The sequence below is a fragment of the Pteropus medius genome, unplaced genomic scaffold, assembly GCF_902729225.1.
Source record: "Pteropus medius unplaced genomic scaffold, Ma_sr-lr_union100, whole genome shotgun sequence".
NCBI classification, from domain to species: domain Eukaryota; kingdom Metazoa; phylum Chordata; class Mammalia; order Chiroptera; family Pteropodidae; genus Pteropus; species Pteropus medius.
Window position 1 is genome coordinate 5,073,698 of NW_024348304.1, and position 25,001 is coordinate 5,098,698.

The 25,001-nt window shown below is 33.7% G+C and overlaps 1 protein-coding gene across 7 annotated transcripts; it reads right to left on the reverse strand.

The window, feature by feature from the left end:
- Positions 1–1,695: 1,695 nt before the first annotated feature.
- On the reverse strand, positions 1,696–24,988 carry MFSD8 (major facilitator superfamily domain containing 8). 7 transcript variants are annotated; one of them, XM_039879576.1, is made up of 12 exons: positions 24,832–24,987; positions 22,537–22,628; positions 18,553–18,596; positions 14,226–14,466; positions 13,312–13,425; positions 11,427–11,571; positions 10,668–10,723; positions 9,309–9,417; positions 6,909–7,043; positions 4,492–4,595; positions 4,157–4,404; positions 1,696–2,987 (listed from the first exon to the last, which is right to left on the reverse strand). In XM_039879576.1, the coding sequence occupies exons 1-12, from the start codon at positions 24,894–24,896 to the stop codon at positions 2,781–2,783; spliced, it is 1,560 nt and encodes a 519-aa protein (XP_039735510.1). In that variant the 5' UTR covers positions 24,897–24,987; the 3' UTR covers positions 1,696–2,780. The 7 variants fall into 7 exon arrangements, with proteins under 7 accessions (XP_039735510.1, XP_039735513.1, XP_039735512.1 ...); XM_039879579.1 differs by lacking the exon at positions 18,553–18,596 and adding an exon at positions 16,818–16,991 and having other exon boundaries at positions 24,832–24,889; XM_039879578.1 differs by lacking the exon at positions 24,832–24,987 and adding an exon at positions 24,707–24,822.
- Positions 24,989–25,001: the final 13 nt, after the last annotated feature.

Consider the following 25,001-nt stretch of genomic DNA (forward strand, 5'->3'; position numbering starts at 1 on the left):
CTCTCAACTCCATGTCACCTCTTTATCTTTGTGCCAAGATGTGTGCTGGTATAATCCCCTGGAGAAGAAAATGCTCTCCAAAAAAAGGTGGTAGTCATTTTGCAAGCTTATAGTTTATCTGAATTTTATTGACTATTATGTCTTTAGAAGTTGGGAAACTTCTGTCATATTCTTACACGGAAACAGGCTAACCATTCAGCTAAGATAAAAACCTGTCAGTGGACTTCAAATTATGTTTCTCAAATATTTCTGCTAATAGGAATCACCAGTACGATAACTTAATATACCCTAAAATTAGCAATTAATTAACTGCTACTGCAAGTTTCTGGGCTATTTTCCCCATTATGAAAAATATAATGGTTAAGAGTGTGGACTTTGAAGACAGACTGTTACTTAGACAAGTACCTTAACTTGTCTGTGCCTCTGTTTCTTCACTTGTGAAATGGGAATCATAATAGTACCTTCACTCTATGGAACAGAATTAAACATTACCTATTACCTGGTATATGAAAAGAACTCTATAAATGTTCACTATTATCATTTTCATCATTACCCGTATTGTTATTTCTGTCATGCACAGTGTCTAAACTGAGGGTGGAGTTTACTCTTTAGGATTAGAGTGCCCCTAAAACTGTAAGACGTAGGAAGGAAAGGTAGAACATTAGGGAAGAAGGCTCCCAGGACTTGACCAAACAGCCAGAAAACTGGCTATGATGCTAATAAATCTAACTGAAGCAGAGTCTTGTTAGGGAGGTGGAGAAAAGTGAAAACAATCTCTAAAATGTAATTGTAGGATGATTTCTGTCAGATTAAGTCTTCTATTAAAGCTGCAGGAGTTGGACTTGAGTCTAGCAAACTCCAGTAGGAGAAAAAAAAAAGGGATAAAAAAGTGGACAGAGGATCTGAATAGACATTTATCCAGAGAAAAGAAGACATACAAATGGCCAACAGGTACGTAAAAAGGTCGTCCACATTACTAATCCTGGGGAAAATGCAAATCAACCCATAATGAAATACCACCTCACACCTGTTTGTCTCTGTGTGCGTGTGTGTGTGTAAGAATATTATTCAGCCACTAGAAAGGAGATCTTGCCATTTGTGGCAGCATGGATAGACTCTGACGCATTATGCTAGGTAAGATGTCACTTGTATGTGAAATCTAAAACAGCTGAACTATTAGAGGCAGAGAGTAGAATGACAGTTTCCAGGGGTTTAGGGGATGGAAGAAATGTGAAAATGTCAGTCAAAGAATACAAATTTCCTGCTATGAGATGAATAAGATGCAGGGATCTAAAGTATAGTATGGTGATTGTAGCTAATAATACTGTACTATATACTTAAAAGTTGCTAAGAGAATAGATCTTAAATAGTCTCACCACAAAAAGGAAATGGTAATTAAGTGATGGGATAAAAGTGTTAGCTAATGCTGTGGTGGTAATCATTCTGCAATATATAAGTGTATCAAATCAACACTTTGCATACCTTAAACTTACATAATGTTACATGTCAATTACATTTCAATAAAGCTAGGAAAAAATCAAAAGACACAAGAAGATACCCATCTACAAGTCCAGGAGAGAGGCCTCCTTAGAAACCAACTCTGCCAACACCTTGATCCTTGGACGTCTAGCCTCCCAGAACCGTGAGAAATAAATTTGTTTCCAGTCAAAAAAAAAAAGTATAACAAACTTAGTATAAAGTGCAGATAATAGTCTTTACTCTCAGGCTTGAAAATGTTTATAACTCAGAGTAGAAAACATTTGGAAAAGTAGACATATTTTTGGTTTTTTTTGGTAACATTATCTATAATCATACTTCTATACTAGTTCCTTTCATCAGCATTCAGCTTAGGTGGAGGTAGAGACGTACACATAGAGACCAGAGACTCAAGTAAATTCAGTAAATGGTTAGATTAAAGCCATTTGCCTCAACTGTTTATTAGCCTGACTATATTGGGGCTGCCATGGCTCATCCAAATGTAAAATTTTGCAGTTCCAAATAACTATGCAGACATAAACTGAAACTGTTGTGTCTACCCTGTCACTACTGAGACGAGAAAAGTAAACAAAGTAGAAGTTTTTCTCTAGAATTTAAAGGATTTTAAAATGCCAGTAATTATAAGTTTGCTGTTCAGTATGTGTATACAATAACACATACCTGGCTTATGTTTCTAAAGTGAATTATGTACTAGCACTTGAAAGAAAAAAGTAGTTAGCCCTACTAAAGGTAGTGAAATCCATATTGATCTCTTAATCCTCTTTATTACTCAAATACTGCATCATTTGTACTCGTCTATTAACTTAGTGGTTACTTAGATAAGACAGAAGGTGTAGCATTAAAAATAAGGTAGGATGGCAGGCATGGTAAGTGGAAAAATTAATAGTGATATTAATTTCCTTCTGTTATAGGTAATGCATACAGAACTCTCCTTATGGTTCCCCTGCATAGATATTCTTATTATTTTAAATGACACTTCTGTAGTTTAAGGGTACAATTTCATATTTATAGACCACTGTCCATTCTATCGTTGAGTTCATGCAACCCCCAGAGGTATTAAATGAAGAATATTTCTTTTCTGAGATAAAGAAATTATGAGCTAAAGTGTTTTTATATTATCTTACTATCCACGCATTCCCTGTGTTATTCCATACATGTTCTTATTATTTCAAACACAGTATCCAAAGCCTGACTTTTGGAAAGTGACTCATAGCAGTTGTCTAGCAGAGCCTGAGTAAAGCAGTCTCCCACAACAAGTAGTTTTCATCACATTCTTGGCTATGTTACTCTTGAATCCTTCCATGCCTTACAGAAAAGGCAATGAGTCTTTTGTAAACCACTCCCAGGAGTATAATGGCGAGCGCCACTATTCCACAGATGAGACTGAATGCCCATCGTGGGCCCCAAGAAGTGTACACTTGGCTGATGAACACGGGTCCGAGAATCCGTGCTGCACTTCCAGATGCTGTTAACCAGCCCATGTACACGCCCTGTGGGACAGGGAGGGGAAAGAGCAGATGGATATTCAATTCAGGTTTAGTCATTTTAAAAACAAAGATGATGCCGCTATTACTAATCTATGGGAAACTCAAAGGAATCACTTTTCATCTCTTATTTGTGAATTAAATATAAAATGCCTCTCTATAAATACAGCTATAGTGAACAACAGTCTTATTGGATAGAGCCAAGTTAGGAAAAAATAAAGTGAAAAGGGATAAACGTAATGGCTGCTGAAGCCCTGGGAACAATATAATTTATTAATTTACCTTTTAAAGCTAACCTTTATTTTGTACTTGCTACCTTCCAAACACTGTTAGGTGCTTTCCATATATTGTTTCCAATGTTCACAAGTATATCTGAATGGTGTTATCCCCATTTAACAAATGTGGAAGCTGAAGCTCAGAAAATTCAAGTAACTCATCCAAGAGATGTGAAGACATTATTTGGCTGACTGCACTGTGCCACCTTTCACTGAACAACATGCCACTCCTCCAAAAACCCAAAACTGTGACCCAAACACTCTTCCCAAGAACGTGCAGTGCATAATTACTTTCAATATCCCCAAATTGAAAACAACCATCAGTGGTGAATTCAATAAATTATGGTATGTTTGATGAATAGAATACTAAACAACTGCTTAAAAGAATAGGTAGTATTCTTATTCTCCATTTTGCTTCTGTATTCTAATTTTTATATAATGAATATGGAATGCTTATAAAACTAATTTTAAAAAATACATAGCTGCTGTATACTTTAAGACTGTTGTGTTTTCATCTTTTTGTAATTGTCCTCAAGGCCAGAAGAAATGAGGCCTAGATTCAAATTTGCCTATCAATTTTGGTTTCCTAACCGTTGTCTAGCTTAAGAATGAGTTTCAAAACTTTATGCTTCAGACATTTTTTCTTTGAAAAAGATTCTGCACTCATAATTTCTTTGTTCAAGAGATCTCTTGAGTTCTAAGTTAGAGTACTTTTAGTTAAATTTCAGATACGTACTGTTAGTACTTTACAAAAGTTATGGGTTTTTAAAAAAATTTGAAATGCTGAATATGATAAAAATCCCCCAAAACAGTCTGTGTGAAAACAGAGGATGATAGCACAAGATGTGAGCACTTACATGTATATTTCACATAATAGCAATGCCAGGGTAACTGACTCACCTGAGGTTTTGGTCCCAGGATTTTTGAATATAATGAATAGGACATAACATGGCAAGATGCATAGCCTATTCCAATTAGCACAACTGATGTGAGGAACTGGGCCAGATGGATCATGGGGGTGTACAGGCACCAGGCTTGTTCAGCTGGACAACCAGTTGGTTCCTCACCATGATCTTCTCTTGGAGACCTCCAAAGAGTAATAATAATTTCCCCAAATGTGGTATTAGGGATTGAATTATTATGTAAATCTGCAAAAGCAAAATTAGTACAGTGTATCACTTGTGAATTTTAGATGAATATAAGAGCTGACATTATAGAATTATGTATGGCTATACCTTCCCACTGTATTTTGGGAAATTGATTTCCCCAAGGTAACAAGATAAAGAAGCCAACCCATACAACGACGAGTCCTCCTAGTAGAAGAGCACGCTCGCCAATCCTGTTGAAGAACAGAAACTCTAATTTAAAAATGAAACAACAGATTCATTACTTTTATAATTTTAAAAGCTATAAAATATATTGATATTTTTGGTGATATTCCAATTAATATGAATGCTAAATATAATTTCCCATTAAAAGGAACTTCTCTAACAACTGGCTGAGACAGAAAATATATAATAGAGCCTGGGCATCTTGTCATACAAGAGAGCACAGAAGCTATCAGTGACTACTAGGTCATGATAAAAAGGACTCAAAGCCAATTTGAAGAAGCTGGCCCCAAACGTGACAATGTGAACACCAAAAACAATAGTAATGGCAATGGAATGAAACACATAAAAATGTTATAATCTATGAATTCACACTGTATTAAAATAAAATACTTTTGGTCACTTAGAGGATGCTAAAGGAACCAATTCTTTAAAAAGAAAATCAGTTAATAAAAGGAATCACCATGCCTTTCCTGTACAATCTGTACCTCAAGATTACCAAATAGTTGGTGATAGGAAGGTTCTCTTTATAGAAAGTATTCCAGCAAATAAATAAAGGAATGATAGAATTAAAATACCAGCATTGTGCAATGAGAGGTGGGGGGAGGGGGAAGCCTATATATTAAGAGAGACTAAAGAAACTTAAGAATTTGAGTCAAGTGGAACAACAACAACAAAAAAGAAAAACATCTGCAACAGTGGAGAAAATCTGAATACTGGGTGGATATTTGATATTTAGAAATGACATTTTTTTAAAGGTATGATAATGCTGTCATCATTAACTTTTAGAGATACATACTGAAATACTTATGGAAGACATAAAATGATGTCTGGGGTCAACTTCAAAATAGTTCAGGTCTATGACAGGGAGTGTGGAGGTACAGATGAATGAAGATTATCCAAGGGTTTATCATTGTTGAAGCTGGGTAACGGATATTAGAGATTCAGTGCTTGATGCTCTCTGCATCCCTGTATATGTCAGAAATTCTCCATAATAAAAAGTGAAACATATAAACAAGACCCAAGGCTTCCTAAAACAAACAAAAAACCCCAAATACTTCCCATCACCCTCAGAATACCTACAAGGCTTCACATCTTTCCAACCTGATCTCCCATTTGCTATTTCTTTCTGCTCTGGCCAAATTTTTCTTCCTGATTGTTTCTTAAACATGCAAAGCTCAGTCTTCTTGGGGAGGAGAGTTCCAGGCCATTACAAGGCTGTTTTCTGATTTCACTGAGGTCTTTGCTTCGATGTAACTTCCTAGAGCATGCCTTCCTTGGACACTCTATCAAAATAACACTTCCCGTCTCTCCCAACCCTGCTCAGCCACGCCGTTCTCTTTCTCTGCTCTACCCTCCTAAATAGTACTTATCAACACCTGACTTTGTATTTGTGTTTATTGGCTTTTCCCCCAATAGAATATAAGGTCTTTGAAGGTATGGAATTATACGAGTTGTAAGAATGCCTATCAGCATGACTGCTCTACTTCTGTAGCAAAATGTAATGAATTTACTATTTAACTTTGAATATGAATCTATGTCTCTGTCTATATGTTGGGCTCCTACTTGGCTCTATAAGAACAGGAATCTTCATAGTGTCCCCCACAGCACCTAACCTTATATACACAGACTCAATATTTGTTAATTGATTTTAGAACTTTAAAGTTCTAAAGTACTATTAAAGTATCTTAGGAATAATTAAATTAAAACTGTCTAAAATGATCTACTAATGTCTCACCCCAGACTATATGGATGAACTTAATTTTATATAGGCATTTCCCCCCAAATGTGTTCTTTACAGTTATACTTTGACAAAATGCCTCTTTAAAAAATGTCCTGTGGTCAAAGTTACAAATAACTTCCTGAAATGTCACATACTGTAGTTTTCATGATGGTAATATAGTATGTATAGATTGAAGATTTAGAGTTTTTAGAGTAAAGAAGTTTGGTGATTTTAACCAGAATTTTCCAGACTTATCATTGAATCTTTTTTGTTGCTTACCATATATTACCATGCAGCAGAACAATGTTTTAAGACATACACTTTTAGAAATACTTTAAATAAAACATAAAATACAAATGCTACATTAGAATACAATTATTCACTTTGTAAAATATCTTGCTTTACTAAAGAATATGCCATGGTATAGAAATATTCTCCTTTGATAAATTTTAAATCTGTTTGCTAACATTCAAAGACTAAAACTAATAATGAGAGAAAAGCCTTAAATTATTTTACCAGCACATTCATTTACATTGTTAACTGTTTCATGTTTCGTTTTTAAAAAACAGACATGAAACAAAACCAAAGACAGATAACTTACTTTTCAGAAAGTAATTTAATCCCCAAGAAAACAATAATTGCCTGGACTCCAAAAGCAGCAAGCATTATTCCACCATATAATACAGCTTGTTCTCGCGTCCAGGCATACATATCCATTGTTAATTGAGTAACGTTGCTAAGAGAAAACAAAAAAAGAAATTATTCTTATTTTATTTAAAATCATAGTCATTGTCACTGAAATCTGAAATAGAAGTTTTAATAATGATATGGACCCATTCAAGAATTTGCATCTTTTAAACAATACCAGATCTACATAAACAAAAATTTTAACACACTTTAAGGATATACTGTTGTTACATATGTGCTTTTGGCTGTTTGTATTTTCATTTTTTAATATTTAATTATAAAAGTAATATATCCACACTGCAAAAAGTTTGAAAAACAGGAAAATAAAACCAACCAAAACTACATTGTAATATAACTAAGTAATCGTAGTTATATTTTGGTTTAAATTTGTCTCTTTTCAATAAAATAATGTTACTGCTATTAGGTAGTATAATATTATGGGATTTTTTTTCTCTTCTTCAATCCCTTTCATCCCTATCTTTGAATGTATATATTTTCCTCCCTTCCTCTGAATGTCTCTCTTCCTTCATATGACTCTCTCCTTCCTTGCCAAGCTTCTTTTCCTACTTTGTATCTCCTTATGTTAACTGACTATAAAATGGAATTGAATATATTTAAAATATTCATTCTTAAAAAAAGAACATTACCATTTAAAAAATTTTAAAATCAGAAGAGCTGATGTGGGAAATAGTTAAACATAGAATTACCATATGATCCAGCAATTCCACTTCTGGATATATAAGCAAAAAAACTGAAAGCTCAAACAGATACTTGTACACCAATGTTCATCACGGTATTATTCACAATAGCCAAAGGTGGAAATAACCCAAATGTGCATCGACAGATGACTGGATAAACAAAATTGGTATATATACATATACATGTACCAAAAAGGTATGAAATTCTGAAACATGCTACAACATAGATGAATCTTGGAAACATCATGCTAACTGAAATAAAGCAAGACATGAAAGAATAAATGTTTTATGATTCCACTTACATGAGGAACCTAGAAAAGGCAAATTCATAGAGAAAGTAGAAGAGGGGTCACCATGGGCCGGTGTCCTATTGTTTAATAGGTGTAGAGCTTCTGTTTGGAATGATGAATAGGTTCTGGAAATGGATAGTGGTGAGCAAGACATGAAAGGATAAATGTTTTATGATTCCACTTACATGAAAAGGTTCTGGAAATGGATAGTGGTAATGGCTGCACAACATTGTGAATGTACTAAATGCCAATGAACTGCACAATTAAAGATAGTTAAGATGCTAAATTTTATGTTATATTTTACAATTTCAAAATACCCCAAAATTAGAATGAACTGAAACTTTCATATATCTCAATAATTTTTTAAAAAATTAAAAATCAAGCAAATCTACATATACTGGCGTTAAAATGTATTAATAAGGGAATAAACTATGTTGTCAAATGATCATATATGTTCTATGCTGGTTTAATATACACACATACACACCTCGATACTGGCATAGGAAAAAATGTTCGAAAAACTACACACTCAAGTATTAGCAATAGTTACCTCTAAGGAAAGGAGTGAGTGTGGAAATACAGTTGTAGTGTTTGGAATATTTACAAAGAAATGCACTATTTTTATAACAAAAAAGTATTTTAAAAATAAAAGCCATCAAGGTCAACAAACCATACAGAGTTTGTGATATCTCACACTATTGTGTTCCGGGTCAGGGCTTAAACAGTTAAAACTGCCAGATGGAAACCCATATACAAATTAGGAGGGCAAGGTGAATATACTGAATTATCCTGAACTATGCAGTTAAGCTACAAACTTAGTATAAGCTATTCCTGATATAACTGAGAAATGTGAAGCCATTTAAATCTACTTCTATACATCCATCATGCTATTTTATAATTTACCCAATTAATCAAAGTAAGCCACGTAAGTAATTCAAGAATGTGTTCATTTATGCTATCTTTATGTGTATGTGTAGCAGCAGCAGGGGGCAGATGGTGACTTTCCTAAGACACAGTGACTCGCTACACATATACATATGTAGCGAGTTATATAGCTTTAAGTTTAATCATGACAAATTAAAGTTTTATAATTATGAAAATAAGAAGAAAGGGAGAAAGGCTAGTGAAACAGATTCCTTTATAAGGAAGATAAGAACAGTAAGATTACAATTATCCACATTCAAGTTAAAAAAACATAAAATTTATATACATTTGACAAGAAAAATGTCATATAGTTTTTGAGAACATCTATATGCCTGATTATATTGCATTAAGAAATACAGATTTTACATAATCTAATTTAGATGAAGACAGAATAAAACTTACGTTTCAAAAACGGCAAACACAAACATGGCGGTGAAAAACAGAACATTGATGGTCACAACGCTGAGGTGGTCAACATTCCCCTGGGGAACCTGCACTTCCTCTGTGCTTGCTGTAGGGAGCAGGAGAAAGGCTGCGTTACCTACGCATGACCTGAAATACTGTAGAAATTACAGGTAGCAAATTCTATGACTAAACATTTAAACTCATTTTTAGATGTCTACACAGTTTAAAAGTAACAGAATTTATTTTAAATGGCATTTAAAAGTAACTTTTCTTCCCAGGAGATACACTTCAATTCTGTAATCTATAGGAAATACTACAATTATCTATTTGCTGTGTCTCAAAACAAAATAAGAATGTATTTTATAGAATTCTATAAAATGACCTCATACTAAATACATTTGCTTTACATTTCATTTGCAGGTTTTTTACCTACCTTATCTAAAATCTTACATTTATGAGGATTTCATGAAGACCTCAAACAGTTTATTAAGTCAGTTCTCAGTTATGATTCACTTCAGTAAATATATATTTTGAATTTAAACGTATGTGAAATTATTAGTAAATGTCTTTGTTATTACCACATTTTTTAAAAGTCCTTATATTGTCATTTTATTTTTGCAAAGAAATATGTTTTCTTTGTTATGCTTTTTATAAATTAGGAGGGCAAGGTGAATATACTGAATTATCCTGAACTATGCAGTTAAGCTACAAACTTAGTATAAGCTATTCCTGATATAACTGAGAAATGTGAAGCCATTTAAATCTACTTCTATACATCCATCATGCTATTTTATAATTTACCCAATTAATCAAAGTAAGCCACGTAAGTAATTCAAGAATGTGTTCATTTATGCTATCTTTATGTGTATGTGTAGCAGCAGCAGGGGGCAGATGGTGACTTTCCTAAGACACAGTGAGTTTCTATAATTTTTGTCATAATAATACCTGCTTTTATATCTCAGGATCCCTGAGAGGAAGTTCTTTCTCCAATAATAAATGAGATTTGGAAATAGTCTGCTATACTTGGGGGCAATTAAGTCCCTTGGACACTAAACATACGGGGTCATGACTTCCCTTTTTAATCACAAAAAAATACCCAAAAAACCTGGCTTTAGATATTGCCTCTTTGAAAACAAGACAAAGTGATTTAACCCTGCCAATTGTGAACAGCAAATAACTGATATCAGTATGCCTTAAAAAAAAAAAAAAAAAAAATCAATTTAGGTAACTTTCAACTTTGAAGATCTTCTCTCAATCACCTTCTATTATTCTCAGAGGCAAAGTCTAATACCAGACAGAATCATTAGAAACACTTTGATAATGTTATAGTAATTTAGTCAAACAGGTTAACAGTACCTTCTTCAAAATTAATATTTTTATACTGTCGTCCTGAGTCATCCACGCGATGTTCTCTTAAAAAGAAAAAGATAAATATTGTATCCATGAAAGCCTTAGTATAATAAAGAAAAGCCTCAAATTTATTACTAGCCTTCTATTTTTTCACATTCTGATAGTTTCTTTTACTGGCTTCTAATGTAATTATTACCAATGAGATATAACCAATAAAATTTAAAAGACAGAAGTCATGATTATTATATTATCACATAAAATGAAAAGAAACCTAAATTCATCCAAAAGCATATGTGATTTACCTTACTCAGTGTTTAAAGTTTTCCAGTGATTTTAAACACTGGTTATAAATGTTTTTGGATTCTTGGTTAAAGCACTCCAAAGAAATATAAAATAACAAAATTTCTGTACATTTATAAAATTTCTTCTGATCTATAAAATATATTTAAAATAATTTTTGTATTTAAGGTTGATACTAATTATTAATCTACTTAAAATGCTGCATTCATGACATTTTCCTACTTAGAAACCTATAGTTAGTAAATCAAAACCAAACTTTGAATCTTCAAAGAACTTACAATCTGTTCTCATTTATCAGACTGTCTTATTATTTCAAGTAGGAGTATTAGATACATTAGCTGATCAAAAATATGAACAGAACTATAGCTATAAAACCAAATAAAGACTTCATATGAATAATTCCAACAATGATAATGCTTATTTAATTTCACAATCTACAAATGTTGTTTTATCATTTCTGATTACCTTAATATAGTAAGGATCAGAAGAATATTTAAAACTCCCAAGAAGGCACCAAGTAAAACTGGTGCTGTATACATGTTGATCTGCAGCTTTATAGTCTCCCATGTCACGCCCTTCTCTCCGATGAGTGCAAAACAGGTCTGAAAAACTTATTAAAATGTATACAGATGAATTATATGAGAGGCACAGGCTTAAAAAATGTGAAAGACATTTATCACAAAATTAGAAGTAACATGATGGAATCATCTATATCACACATCTCAACAAAGGGAAGAAAACTTTCTGGGGGATGGCAAACTTTTTTTCTACATAAAGCAAGGATATGCAAACAGTACATAAAAGATATACAGTAGATCTATGGTATTAAAAATTCATGGGATGGAGTGGTTAGGGAAAAAATGTCTAAAAGCTCCTTTAGGGATCAATAATTTTAAAAAAAAAAACAGTTGTGAAACACTGATGTACATGAATTCACAAAGGATTACATCTAAATTAACCTGTCAATAACTTTTTTTAAAAAAAAATCTCCATACAAAATTTAAATTATACACTTTCTTCTATAAGTAAATTTTAAAAGTAATTTCATTGTGAGAAATAAAATGCCATGGCTTAAGTAAATATTTTAAAATATTACTATGTATATAGTATTTATATATATTTAATTTTTAAATTTTAGATTTGCAGCAAAAATCAAGATTGGAAGAATAGTGGTTTGCTGTCCTGATTTAGATTGTATATCTGGCTCTTTCAATGATTTACATGTTACCTTAGTGTGAAGATTAAGTAAGATGCTGCACCTAAAGCACTTAGAACAGCACCTGGCACACAGTAAACACTCAGTATATGTCAGTGCTTGTTGATACGTTATTATTGGAAAAAATCATCATTTCAGGCTTACATTTCCTCATCTATAATATGAAATGTTTAAATGGGGTTATCTTCAAAATACTTTTTGAGGTGGTGAGAGTATTTACTGAGAACCCAAGTCTATACCAGATACTGTACTAGATACTGAGAGTAGAGTGGTAAACAAAAAAGAAACAGACTATGGTCTCATGTATTTCATAATATGACAGTAGATCTAATTATTTTACATTTGTGCTTATATTTTACTCCAGAATAGTAAAATGAAATATTAGATATTGGTGAATCATGAATTAGATTCTCTTCTGTTGAGCTTTTTCTGGGCTAACTAGAAGAAGTAATGGAAACAGGTGGGGGTGGGGTGTTAATAATCAAGAAAACTGGGTTGGATTCAAACTGATGGTATCCACAACTTCAATATTCAATGCATGAGCCATAATATATGGTTTTTCAATATTATTCTAGGCATAAAAATTACTAATTTCTCTATTCACCAAAAAAATTAACTGGCTTTGGGGAAATATTAAATATCATGACTTTTTTTTTTATATTCAGCTAAAAGATGAAAGCTTTGGAAGAGGAAGAAAATAGTGTTTTTAAAACTCTTTCATTTTCTTCAACGTTAGAAAAGTCTTAAAGGTATGGGCAAAGGGTAAAGAATTTCCTATAATTTTCTTTAAATCCTTCAGTCGAAAAATTTTTGTTTCTAATAAATGGAAAAAGAACAAAGAGTTATCAAGCTAAATGATTATTTCACAGAATGTATGCTTTGGAATCAGAACCTCAGATTTCCCATTTATTATCTGGCTGACTCTGGATAATTTACTTAGATTCTCTATGAGTTGGGTTAGTCCCAGAGGGCATGAGTTAACAAAGAGCATAGACTCATCACTGAATCAAAAAATTTTAGTTCCCCTCCCTTTCCCTTCAATTGTGAGGTTTTATACTTAGATTTCATTTAACATTTGAATGTCCAAAGCTTTCCAAATTGAAATTCAAGTAATGACAAGTGGAAAACACCTACCTGGACCTAGAATAAACCCTAATGCTTGACAAGCACTTGTGTTTGCCATGGAGCTTGTTCTTTCCTGAAGGGAAGTCGCACCAGCAATGTATGACCTAACAACTGCTATATTTCCTAAGAAAAGACACAGCAGTAAAAGAAATATCCTTTAGTTTATAAAATTCAACTTAATTTGGCTTTGTACAGAAGAAATATTAACCTATAGTATAGTCACTGCTTCCTCTTTATGATCATACAAACCATGTATACTGAGCAAATGCATCAATAAATAGAAAAAGTTACTTTTAGTAATATGAAAACAGTTTAATATTTGAATGAATGAAAGAATAGCATTACGAGAATGTTAAACTTTTTCATCATTAAATACTGAGAAAGCATTGAGTGAATGCATACTACTGACTGCTACATCTGTTTTTAAAAGATGTCACAAACTCTGCATGCTTGGTCCTGTAATAGAAGAAACAAAAAGAGATCTACTAACAATTTAACTCAAAAAAATTAATTGAGCATTGTGCAAGAGACTTTTCTGGGGGCCACAGAAAATTTTTTAAAAGTCATAAATTGACTCTACAAAAAAGTTTACTGTCTGATTAAAGATGCAGGATGAAAACAGTGCAAAACAGTATATAAGCAAGGGGCAGGGTAGCCTAAGAAAGTTTCAAAGACTATGTGGAACTTGAATTAAGTCTTGAAGGATGAATGATAGGAACAGAAAAGAGAAACTATAGGTGACGGCAAGATCATGAGTGGAGGTAAAAATGATAGGAAGATGTGAGTCTGTCTGTAATCAAAGATCTATACAGAACCGTGAGATAAGACATTGAGAAGGGATGGATGACCACCAGGTAAGACTGGGCCATAAGTGTCAGGATGAATGTGAATCTGACACAACCAAACACATACGTACACATTACCTGCTCCAAATCCCGCCAATCCGCGAGCAATCAACATGTAGTATTTATTATGAGAAGCTGGGATGTGGACATACGCATAGAGGCAGTTGGCTACCACCGAAATAACGATGGAGACAATAACAGGTTCTTTTCTTGGTCTATGATTAGACCACAAACCAAATATAGGTGAAGCTACCATTTGGCCAACGCTAAATGAAGCAATAACCCAGCCCAAAAAATATGCATCAGCTGTTGGATCAACCTGCAGAAAAAATGCAATGCTTTATGAATTGCTATCTAAGATGAGTAAAATTTTAAACCTAAATACATTTTTTCTGACTATGTAACATTTTGTATTAAAAAAAAATACTAACATAAAAGTTTTGTGACAGATTATTTAAAATAAGGGATTCGAACTTCTGACATTACAATTAAATGTGATAACAATTCACTATACGCAAAGAAAAATGCTTGAGAAGCTTCATCTTTTGAAATGATTATGGATATATCTCGTTTATAAAAATCTTGTTATAAAGATAATCACATTAAATATATAACAGTAACAAAAATAATGTCATTCTTTAATTCTTATAAAGTAAATTATTTAAACTTATGCTATTCTATAAGCTAAAAAGTCATTCGCATTGTAACTTTTTAAACTGGGCACAATAGTCAAATGCATAAAGAAGACAAAACACAAATTCTGAAAGACGACTGATTCTCTTATTAAACTTATTTCTAATTCTTCCTTTTAACATAGACAATTCAGGATTTTACCACTTAAAAAGTGTTTATATATCATGATGAATGTTGAAGGGAGAACCAAATGATTAAAATTCAGAAATGAATTACTTTTAGAAAACAGAAAATTTTAACTTACAAAAGGACTATGGAATAAATCGGATTTTTAAAAATATGATAGGCTCTATAGTAATTTGAAGAAATAAGAACCATTAAACCTTAGGAAATAAACTTAAACATATAGGTTAATTGGTAGAACTTAAGAAGGGCCATGGTCTTCTCTCCTCTAAATATATATTTAAATAGCTTAAAGCAGAAATTTAGGTACATTTTTGCTTGTGGGGGATGAAAAATAAGAGTAAATAAGGATAATGATATATAATATTCAAAGTTCTAATCTTAAAAATATTTTAGGTACTCTGGTTTTAATTTTTTACCTTATTTAGCTCCCTTTGCTTTCTCTATTAAAATATAAAACATATAATTCATGTCATTTAAATTTTAAAAATTAACTTTCAAAACAGCAGTAGAATCTCAATTTTAATGTTAAATGTGTAGTGTTTGAAAGCAAAAGGATGAAAGTGTGCTCTCAAGATATAAATGGATCATAATCAAGTGTCTGTTTCATGGGCAGAAGTGAGCTTTTTTTAAATTTGAAATGCACTCTTTATTTTGATTGTTCCATCTCTCCAATGAGCTTTTATAACACAGGATTTTTAATACACTATGTTGATTTGTGTTGTATCCATTGTTGTTTTCTTGAATTACATCACCAGCTTCATAGGATGTTTCATTCGTTGAATTGGATGCTGCATTTGAATTGGGGGCTTTGGTTTCCTATCTGAGTTGCCTTCTCGAGTAGAAGAAATCTTTAGGTGTTGAAGTTTAAGGGCAGTGTCAAATCTTTGAGGCTTCATACACAGAGATAGCAAAGGACACAGACGCTGATGACAAAGGCAGCGATGGCTGTAACAGTATTTGTTGGGAGACCACTGGAAACTTATTTTAATTAGATATTATTCTTTACAGAGATTGGAAAACTGGAATCTGCTAGAATTCTGCTAGAATTGTAACAGGAAAGTAAAATGGGTTGAGAGATATAGGTTCTACAACAGAAGGTATCAACTTCAGTAACTAAACTGCTTACTTGTGCTCGTGTGCATTTCTCTTTCTCATAATAATAACAGTATCGCATTTCTGATCCTCTGGCTACCTCTACTGATTTCTATCATATTGTTTTCAGGATACAATCTAAACTGACTGTTATAAAAAAATAACTCAGAAGCTGGCCACTGTCTCTCCTCTCTAACTTCATCTCTCTGTATGCTCCGTCGCCCCAGTTCTAACTTCTAGCCACACTGAACTGTGTAGTTTCCAAAATGAGCTAACTTCTTTGCCTCTACTCCTTTGCACAGATTCCTCTATTGCCCCTTCCACCAGCAATGCCTTCCTAACCTCCTACTCCCCGGCCCCTACCTTTCCTTCAGGTGACCAACTTCTGTAGGCCTTCAAAACTTAAGCTCAGGTATAACTGATTTTGGAAAGTCTTCCAGGATCTCTTTAGTCTAGATAAGCAATACCCCAATTCTCCATGTCTATCTGTGTCTGTGTGTCTGTTATGTCTGTCTGTCTCTGTCTGTCTCTCTCTCTCACCCACACCCACACTTATTTTCAGACTTTACCCACATATATTGAATGGTTATTATCTGTAAACTTGTTTGGTTTTGCCCACTTCAGTGAAAGTTGGATCTTTATCTTCTTAAAACAAACAAACAAAAAAAACCCCAAAGTGTGTGATATTGTATCTCAAAACATTCTTCTTGACACGTTAATATTGACAAAGTCAAAGTTATAGAAATCTTAATGCCTTACTTTGGGAGCTAAAGTATGAATATGGGTGTTCCAAGCCTCCTCAACTATTTATAGATTATTGTGCAGTCATAGGGATATAGGGATATAGAAATGAGTAAACACAGTTGCTGGCATCAAGGTATTTCCAAACCAGGTTCTATTTGTCTGGTTCTGAAAAATCCTGTATTTGAGTGGCTGGGGAAAAAAAACAAAACAGCATGTTTTAGTTCCTTATGTGTAACATGAGGATAACTTGACAGAGTTGTTAGGAGAATTATTGAAGCCAAAGCATGTATAGGACTTAGGGCCATGTCAGCATATGGTATGCACTCAATGAATGTTACCTACACAATATTAAAAAACTAGTATTTTTAAATATATTGTTTTACTAACATGTCAGTTTTATTATTATGTTTTATTGTAACTCATGCATGAGTATTCCTACTGTCACTCCCTGGATCTACAACCTACCATTCCAATTCAAAATTTGGGTTTAAGAATATGAGTCTTCCTGGAAATCAAATCGTATCTCTGAGCAACACAGCCTAAGGAATCACTCAGCTGATGGCTGTCTATCAGCTAGGGCCAGAAGTACAATTCAGAGATTCAAAGTAGTGCCAAATTCCTTTCGGACAGACAATTTACCAGTTATTGTTTTTTTGTGGGTTTTCTGACCTAGCTTTTTATCTTTCTCACAGATGGCTTTTAGGCTAAGTAATATTTGGTAATAGAGATTCATCAAAGAGATAGTAGCCTTAAATTAAGAATTAAAAATTTTAAGGTACTAGGTAACATAGCACTGTGGTTAACAGTCAAATTTTGGTTTCAGATAGGCTTTGCTTTGCCATTTTCTAGCTGTGTGACCTTGGGCAACCTACCTAACTTCTCTGAGTCTGAGTTTCTTCACTCATCAAACAGTGATAACCATTTGACAGGGTCATTGTGAAAATCAACAGATGATTTAGGTAAAAGCTACAGTAGTGTGCCTGGCACACAGTGAACTCTAAATATCATTATCAAATGACTTGAGAACAATAATTGATAAGTTTTTTAGTGGAAATGTTACATTTGTTTTACCAAAGAACTAGTTATAAGTTCATAAAATCAATAAATTTACCTTTGAAGAGCTTTCAAATATCTGGACAAAGGAGTGTACCTTTTCAAAATTCAATTTTTGTGCTGACTTTATTTTGAGAATTTTGAGGTTAAACAGACTAGATACAGGGACCATAGTAATCAAAAGAACTGTGATACATGCAAATGTATTTTTAGCAAGAAGATGTTGCTCTAGAATTGTTTTCTATTTCAATTTCAATAACTCTGCCAGTATGGAAAGAATTTTTAGTGTCATGGGTAGTAATTTCATGTGATATAATTTTTTAAATTAATTTTTAAATAGCAATGCAAATGTGGCACTAAATCTAGTTTTTTCTTCTCTTAGTTTTCTTTTTATTAGGGAGGGGGTAATGATGGGATGTGAAAGTGGCTAATAAGTAAGTGACCCCACATGTGCACTCGCCTGGGAATTTCCAAGTATAACCCTGTTTTCCGGGTATAGCACTGCTTTTACTTCAAGAGTGCTCTGGTTTGCACAGTAAGGCATATGATATAAGCCTCTTCTGAGGAATTATCATCTCAAGTTATTCTAGTAAAAATTAAATCAGAGAAACCTAAGAGACTCTAAAAAACTCTTAAATACATAAGAGTTACTACTATAACAGCTACTTAAGGGAAGAAGAAATTGAAGTGTACAAACCTTTTGGAGATATGGCCATATACACATTATTACAATAGAAAATCCTGTAAAGAGGCAAACTGTTATTTATACTTACAATAATTTCACAGTATTTATAGATACAGTTTTTTAAACTATAGCATGAATTTTAAAATGCTATTCTAAATTTACAAATTTATGCCCCCAAAAACTGTAATTTATCAAGTCTTGGGGTTTTAGTAATCAGAAGAAAAATAAATATTAAAGGCTTGAAAATATATAGTTTATAGTCGTTGGCCATAACTAATATAATAAAAGCAGAGGAGCTATTTCTCCTTCCTCACATGCTTTTACTATAAGTGGAACTTACTGAAAGCTTTAAGTTTTTATAGCAGAAATGAATGGAGGAAAGGCCACTTTGTTATAAAGGAAGTGCTAGACCTCTAATCTGTATTTGGGAGAGATAACTGACTGTAGGGAAGAGCTAGGAAGAAAGAAAGACTAGGAAGAAAGAAAATGATCACTTAAAGGGGGCAGTGGCTATAAAGAACCAGGATACTTCAAGATGGCTTTACTTTGAAAGAATATTCATTATTTCTGCTAGCCTTTATTGCTTGAGAACTGTAATAATAAACCCCAATGCTATTTGTCAATTTTAAATTTAGGCACGTCCAATCAAAATTCTAAAAAACAGCTTTATGAAGCTATAATTCGCATGTCGTACGATTTATCTATTTAAAGTATACAATTCGATGATGTTTAGTATAATCACAAATATGTGTAACCGTCACCAACGTCAATTTTAGGACATTTCAGTGACCTCAAAAAGAAACTCGGGGTCCTTTAGCTATTACTCTGCCACCTTCCATTCAATCCCACACCAGACCTAAGCAACTACTAATCTACATTCTATCCCTATGGATTTTCCTATTTTGGAAATTTCATATGAACAGAGTCACATAATATGTGGTCTTTTGTGCCTAGTTTCTTTCTTAGCATAAGGTTTTCAAGGTTCATACATGTTGTAGCAGGTTCATCCCTTTTATAAAGCCTATTTTAAAAAATAATAATTAGTTTCGTTTTAGTGTATTTTGAATTGATACACTGATGAAAAAAAGACTGAGTCAACTAATATTTAAAATCAAAGCTGTAATTTCACAATCCTGTAAATAAGCAAAATGGTTAACATGCCAATTAAAATCTATTTAAAATAATTTTCCTTTTTTGCCATTAAATTTAAAATGACTACTTATAATTTAAGATAATTGTATATGTTAAAATTAAAAATATTTTAAATGAAAACAGTCTATTGCAGAAATTGCTACCTAAACATTTGTCCCCTTCCTCCTTCCCGACAGAACCCTAATTTTATTAAGGTATCCATCACTCCTCCACAAAGCCATAGGCTTTAGGGGAAACTGTCTCTACCCCAAATCCCAAAAAAGTAAATCCTGAGTGGTCTGAAATTCAATCAGAGTTAATTCCATTATCCCTAGCAGATGATGAATTTAGAAACTGACAAGTAGCCGAGTTCTGACCAGTGAGAAGTAAAGTGGTGGGGGCGCCTATCTGGAGACCTCTGAGAAAGAACTCGGTGGAGGTTTAAGAAAAAAAGTCAATTTCGATCAGTAAGTTATCTTGAATAGATGTGACACCTAGAACTACTGCTTCAATCTTGCTACAGCCTAAAAATGAAGCCACTGTGTAGATGAGGGCAAAACCAAAACAGTTACTGAGTAACAGAGCCAAAGCCCCAGTGAACTTTACCTGAGGTTGTCCTACTATCGCTATCCCATAAGAAAAAATAAATTACTGTTTCTGCCAATTCGAATCAACATTTTTTCCCTGTTATTTGTGGAAGGCATCCTAACAGATACACAGTCCAAGGTGAAATTGTGTTACAAAGTATGGTTGAAAATATTCTTTTCGTTTGTAGTTTTCTTTAGTTTTAGCTTTATTTAAAATGTACTTTTACTCAGTGTTGAATTATGAACAAGACTGGTAAGTGAAAGAGAACAAGCAGGTGACTGGAGTAAATAGAAGGGATTTGGAAAACAATTTAGTAAAATGACCTTCACTAAATCTGTCTCAGGGAAAGAAACCGCTTGTAAAATTAGTGCCTACAGACTAGGCTTGAGGGGAAAAAGAATGATTCCCTTAAACATTCCTTTAAAAACTAGCACAGTATCGGTAATTCCCGTATATTTTCATGCCTTATCATTTTAACATAATTACAGTTCTTATTAAAAAATTTTTCCTCATGAAGTTTTACTTTGTAGAAACTACATTTTTATAAGTAATGTTAATAGATTAAAATACATTGAGCTATACAAATTAAGATTCTTGCACTTTACTAATTGTATGTAATGTGTCAATATAAAAATTAAATGAGGTTCACAGGCAATAAAAGAAAAAATAGATAAATTGGACTACATCAAAATTTAAAACTTATACGAATCTAAGGACACAATCAGCAGTGAAAAAAAGAGTCCTCAGATAGTAAAAAATATTTGAAATGAAATATCTGGTAAGAGGTTAATATCCAGAATATATAAAGAACTTCTACAACTCAACAACAAAAACACAACCACCTGATTAAAAAGTGACAAAGAACTTGAATAGACATTTCTCCACAGAAGATACACAAATAGCCAATATGCACATGAAAAGATGCCCATTACTAATTATCAGGGATATATAAATTGAAACCACAATGAGATGCCACCTCACGCCCATTAGGATAATTACTATTAAATAAATATAAGAGCTGGTGAGGATGTGGGAAAATTTGAACCCTGACCGTTGGTGGAATCTAATAGTGCAGCAGCTATGGAAAACAGTAGAGCGGTTCCTCAAAAAATTAAAAATAGGATTATCATATGATCTAGCAATTCCACTTCTGGGTATATACCCAAAAGAATTGAAAGCAGAATGTTGAAGAGATACTTGCTCACCCATGTTCACAGACGCTATTCATAAGAGACAAGAGGTAGAAGCAACCCAAGTGTTCATCAACAGATGAATAGATAAACAAAATGTGATACATACTGAAGGGGATCAGAACGTGCCCCCCCAAAATATGCTGCACTGACACAGTGATCATTTTGAGCCGATGGCAACTAACAACAGATGCAGAAATGGCTCTCTGTACTCCCACTTGCTGCCTAAAAACTGAGCATAAACTTCCCCTGAGAAAAGTGCTTTCCCAGGAAGAAGCGAACATTCTTCACTGGAGATGAGTCCATGCTGAGATGAGTATATACAAACCTTACTACAATAACTTCAATTAGTTTCTCCATATATTTCCTAGTTACTTTCCCACAGTTTACCAGCCCTAGAAGCCCAAACCTCTTTCCTTTACCTACTTATTCACAATTATTGCCCTTTGTTGAAATGGCATATAAGCCCTGAGTGTAAACATTTCTTTGGGGTTTTCGCTGTTCTATGAAGCCCCCTGTGTTATGTAAAAATATTAACATCTAAATAAATCTGTATCCTTTTCTCCTGTTGATCTGTCTTTTGTCGGCTTAATTTGCAGGCCCAGCTACAGAACCTAAGAAGGTAGAGAAAATGTTTCTCCTCTCCTACAACATATACAAAGGAATATTATTCAGCCTTTAAAGGTGGGGAATTCTGACACATACTATAACATGGATAAACCTTGAGGACGTTATGCTAAATGAAATAAATGAATCATAAAAAGAAAAATACTATATGATTCCATTTATACGAAGTATCTAGAGTACTCAAATTCATAGAAACAAAGTAGAATGGTGGTTGCCAGGGGCTGGAAGGGGAGGGCGATGAGTTGTTTAATGGGTGAAGAGTTTCAGTTTTGCAGGATGAACAAATTCTGGAAATTGGTTATACAACTATGTAGACATACAAAGACCTCTGATCTCAGAAATGGTTAAGATGGTAACTTTTAAGTTATATGTTTTTTACCACAATAAAAGTAACTTAAAAATTAAATGTTAAAATATATTTTATATGAATTTTTAAAATTATCCAATTTCTAATACTTACCTACACTGCTGAGAAACATAGTAAGATACAGAATCCTAATAGATCTCCATCGGCTTTTATAATGCTCCTCAGTTTCTATAATATCCCATTCTCTAGGTGTAAAGAAGAAAAAAGTAGTATAAAAAAGTAGTTATCATTATATGCAAATCTTTCTGTGGCACACTTCTATTTTCTCTAAAGCCATGAAAATGATATGATATCTATAATTTACTAGTATTGGTTTTTGCTGTACTAATTCACTATAAATAAGCATTATTTCTTTGAATTTCCATGGGTGGCATTCATGTATCATGGTACAAGGAAACTTGGGAGACACAAGGTAATTTAACAGGGCAAAACGTTTTCCAAGCCAAATATTTTGCTATTGTTGGCATGTTATAAATTATTATTCCAGAGTGTTGAAATTTGTTAAACCAGCAAAATGAATAAAGGTATATATGAATAAATAAACTAGCTATAAAATCTCCCATAGGTGGGATACACAACTACTAAATATTAAAGGTGATTCCTGTCATCATATGACATGTTCTGTTTGATGAGAGCAAATTAACTTTGCTGCAGGAAGATATTTTGGCTGTGTAATTTCAGCAAAATTAATGTAGAAGTGACACAAGGAAGGTTTGATGAGATCTAAGGCATTCCTAGGCTGAGACCTCCTGGAACATTTGTCTTTGCTGCAACATGGGTTCTAATAGTGGACCAGAGAGAGACCAAGGCCCCTCCAGACTGCGTTGATCTTTCCACAGGCCTGTGACCTGGAGTAAGGGCAAGTATATTAACCAGACATCCTACCTCTGTCAGGTGATATACGTGAGGGTGTATATGCATCACATTTTCGCATATGCCTACAGAGTTAACAAATTTACCTTGATGTGACAATTATGTTTTAAAATAATTAAGACAAGCAAAACAGACAAAATACCTTCTTATGTTCCAAGATTATTTTCTAAGATAGACCTTAGAGTCAAATTAGTCTCCAAAATATTTTTTTTTCCCCCAAATGTGATGTGATTGGGAGTGGTAGAGGAAAAAAAGAAGAGAGATAACATTTTAACATTTATTAGATCTACTATGTGTCAGGTATATAAAATTAGTTCCTGATATAACATATATTAAGTACTTAACACTATATATGCCATTCTATAAAAAATAGGAGAGATTTTTAACCCTTAGTTAAACTTCCATGCTCTAACTACACACAATTCCATTAAGCTTATATATGGTTTTCAAAGCAACAGCATACTAGAAACCCCAAAATAAAGCTGGGAGAAGAGAGGCTGTTGTTGATAGTAACAAAAACAGGGGTTGTCAACGGATAACAAAAACGTGATGAGGGACAGTATGCCAGAACAGAAGAGACAGAAAAGCTAATAAGCAGATATAAAACTTAAAAAGTATAGCAGTGTATAAAAAATTAGTATAGAAGCAAATAGTCCAAACTGCATCAATAGGCCGAGGACATCACTCTATTACAAGGTTATTTCGATATTAACTGTAATGATCCCAAAATAAAATATAGATAAAATTACATCATATATATTGTTTAGTAATTTGGGGACCAGAGAAATACATTTCCAAAGAGTTTCAAGTGGTTAAAATAAAGATTTGGTGCTTAAGTGGTACAAATGAACAAAAATTAACATGGTCCGTGGCCAGCTTAAGTAAACTAATGGTATCATATAAATATCAATTTATATGATACCATTAGTTTCAACTAAAATGATACTTAACTCCTTTTCCCTAAAAGCAAAAATACGTAATTGCGTAGTGAGACAAACAATTCCGAATTACTGTCAATAAATTAAAATCAAAATAAACAATTATAAAAGGGTCAAAATACACTTCATCCCTTAACTGCTAAAAGACATTAGTCTTTATATATTTGGCATAGGACAAAGACGAACCCATTTTAGGCAGGTTTATTTGCTAACCAAGAATGAGGCAATTAGGTTAATACTAAGAGCGGCGTCTTCAGTTATCAATTAAAACCATAACTCAGAATTTTGTGAAATGCGTAAAATGCTCTGCGTAAAATGCTCAGCTCTGTAACGGGCCAAATGCAGAATGGCTTGGCGCCTGCACCTTTGGAAGTTGCTGCAGTTTGTGTCTCCCTAACATCTTCACCAGAACTCCCGGCTCACGGATACTCTTTCTCGCGGTGAGAGTTCACCTCCTCCTCTCGCGCGACCAGCCCCACTGGCACCCCGCCTCCTGCCTTGTGCGGCTGACGCCGGGAAAGGGGCCAGCCCCAACAGCACAGAAGACTGAGGGGGCCTTCTCCCCACATCCGCTCACCTGCTTCCGGGTGTGCGGTGGCCTAAGAGCGGCTCCTGCTCGGCCTGGCACCGCAGGCTCGCCATAGCTAACAGGCTAACGCTCGCGACAGCTCCTGCTCCCTCACACCCGACTCTGCCCTAGCGGCCAACACGCGACCGCAAGTGCGCGTGCGCGCCCGGCGGCCAGAA

Excerpts from the sequence above, each read along its gene's own strand:
- MFSD8 (XM_039879576.1), bottom strand. The coding sequence starts at position 24,896 with ATGGCGAGCCTGCGGTGCCAGGCCGAGCAGGAGCCGCTCTTAGGCCAC. Across the intron at positions 13,426-14,225 it reads ATTGGCGGGATTTGGAGCAG|GAAATATAGCAGTTGTTAGG; the intron begins GTAATGTGTACG and ends GTCTTTTCTTAG. Across the intron at positions 4,405-4,491 it reads TCCCAAAATACAGTGGGAAG|ATTTACATAATAATTCAATC; the intron begins GTATAGCCATAC and ends TTGCTTTTGCAG.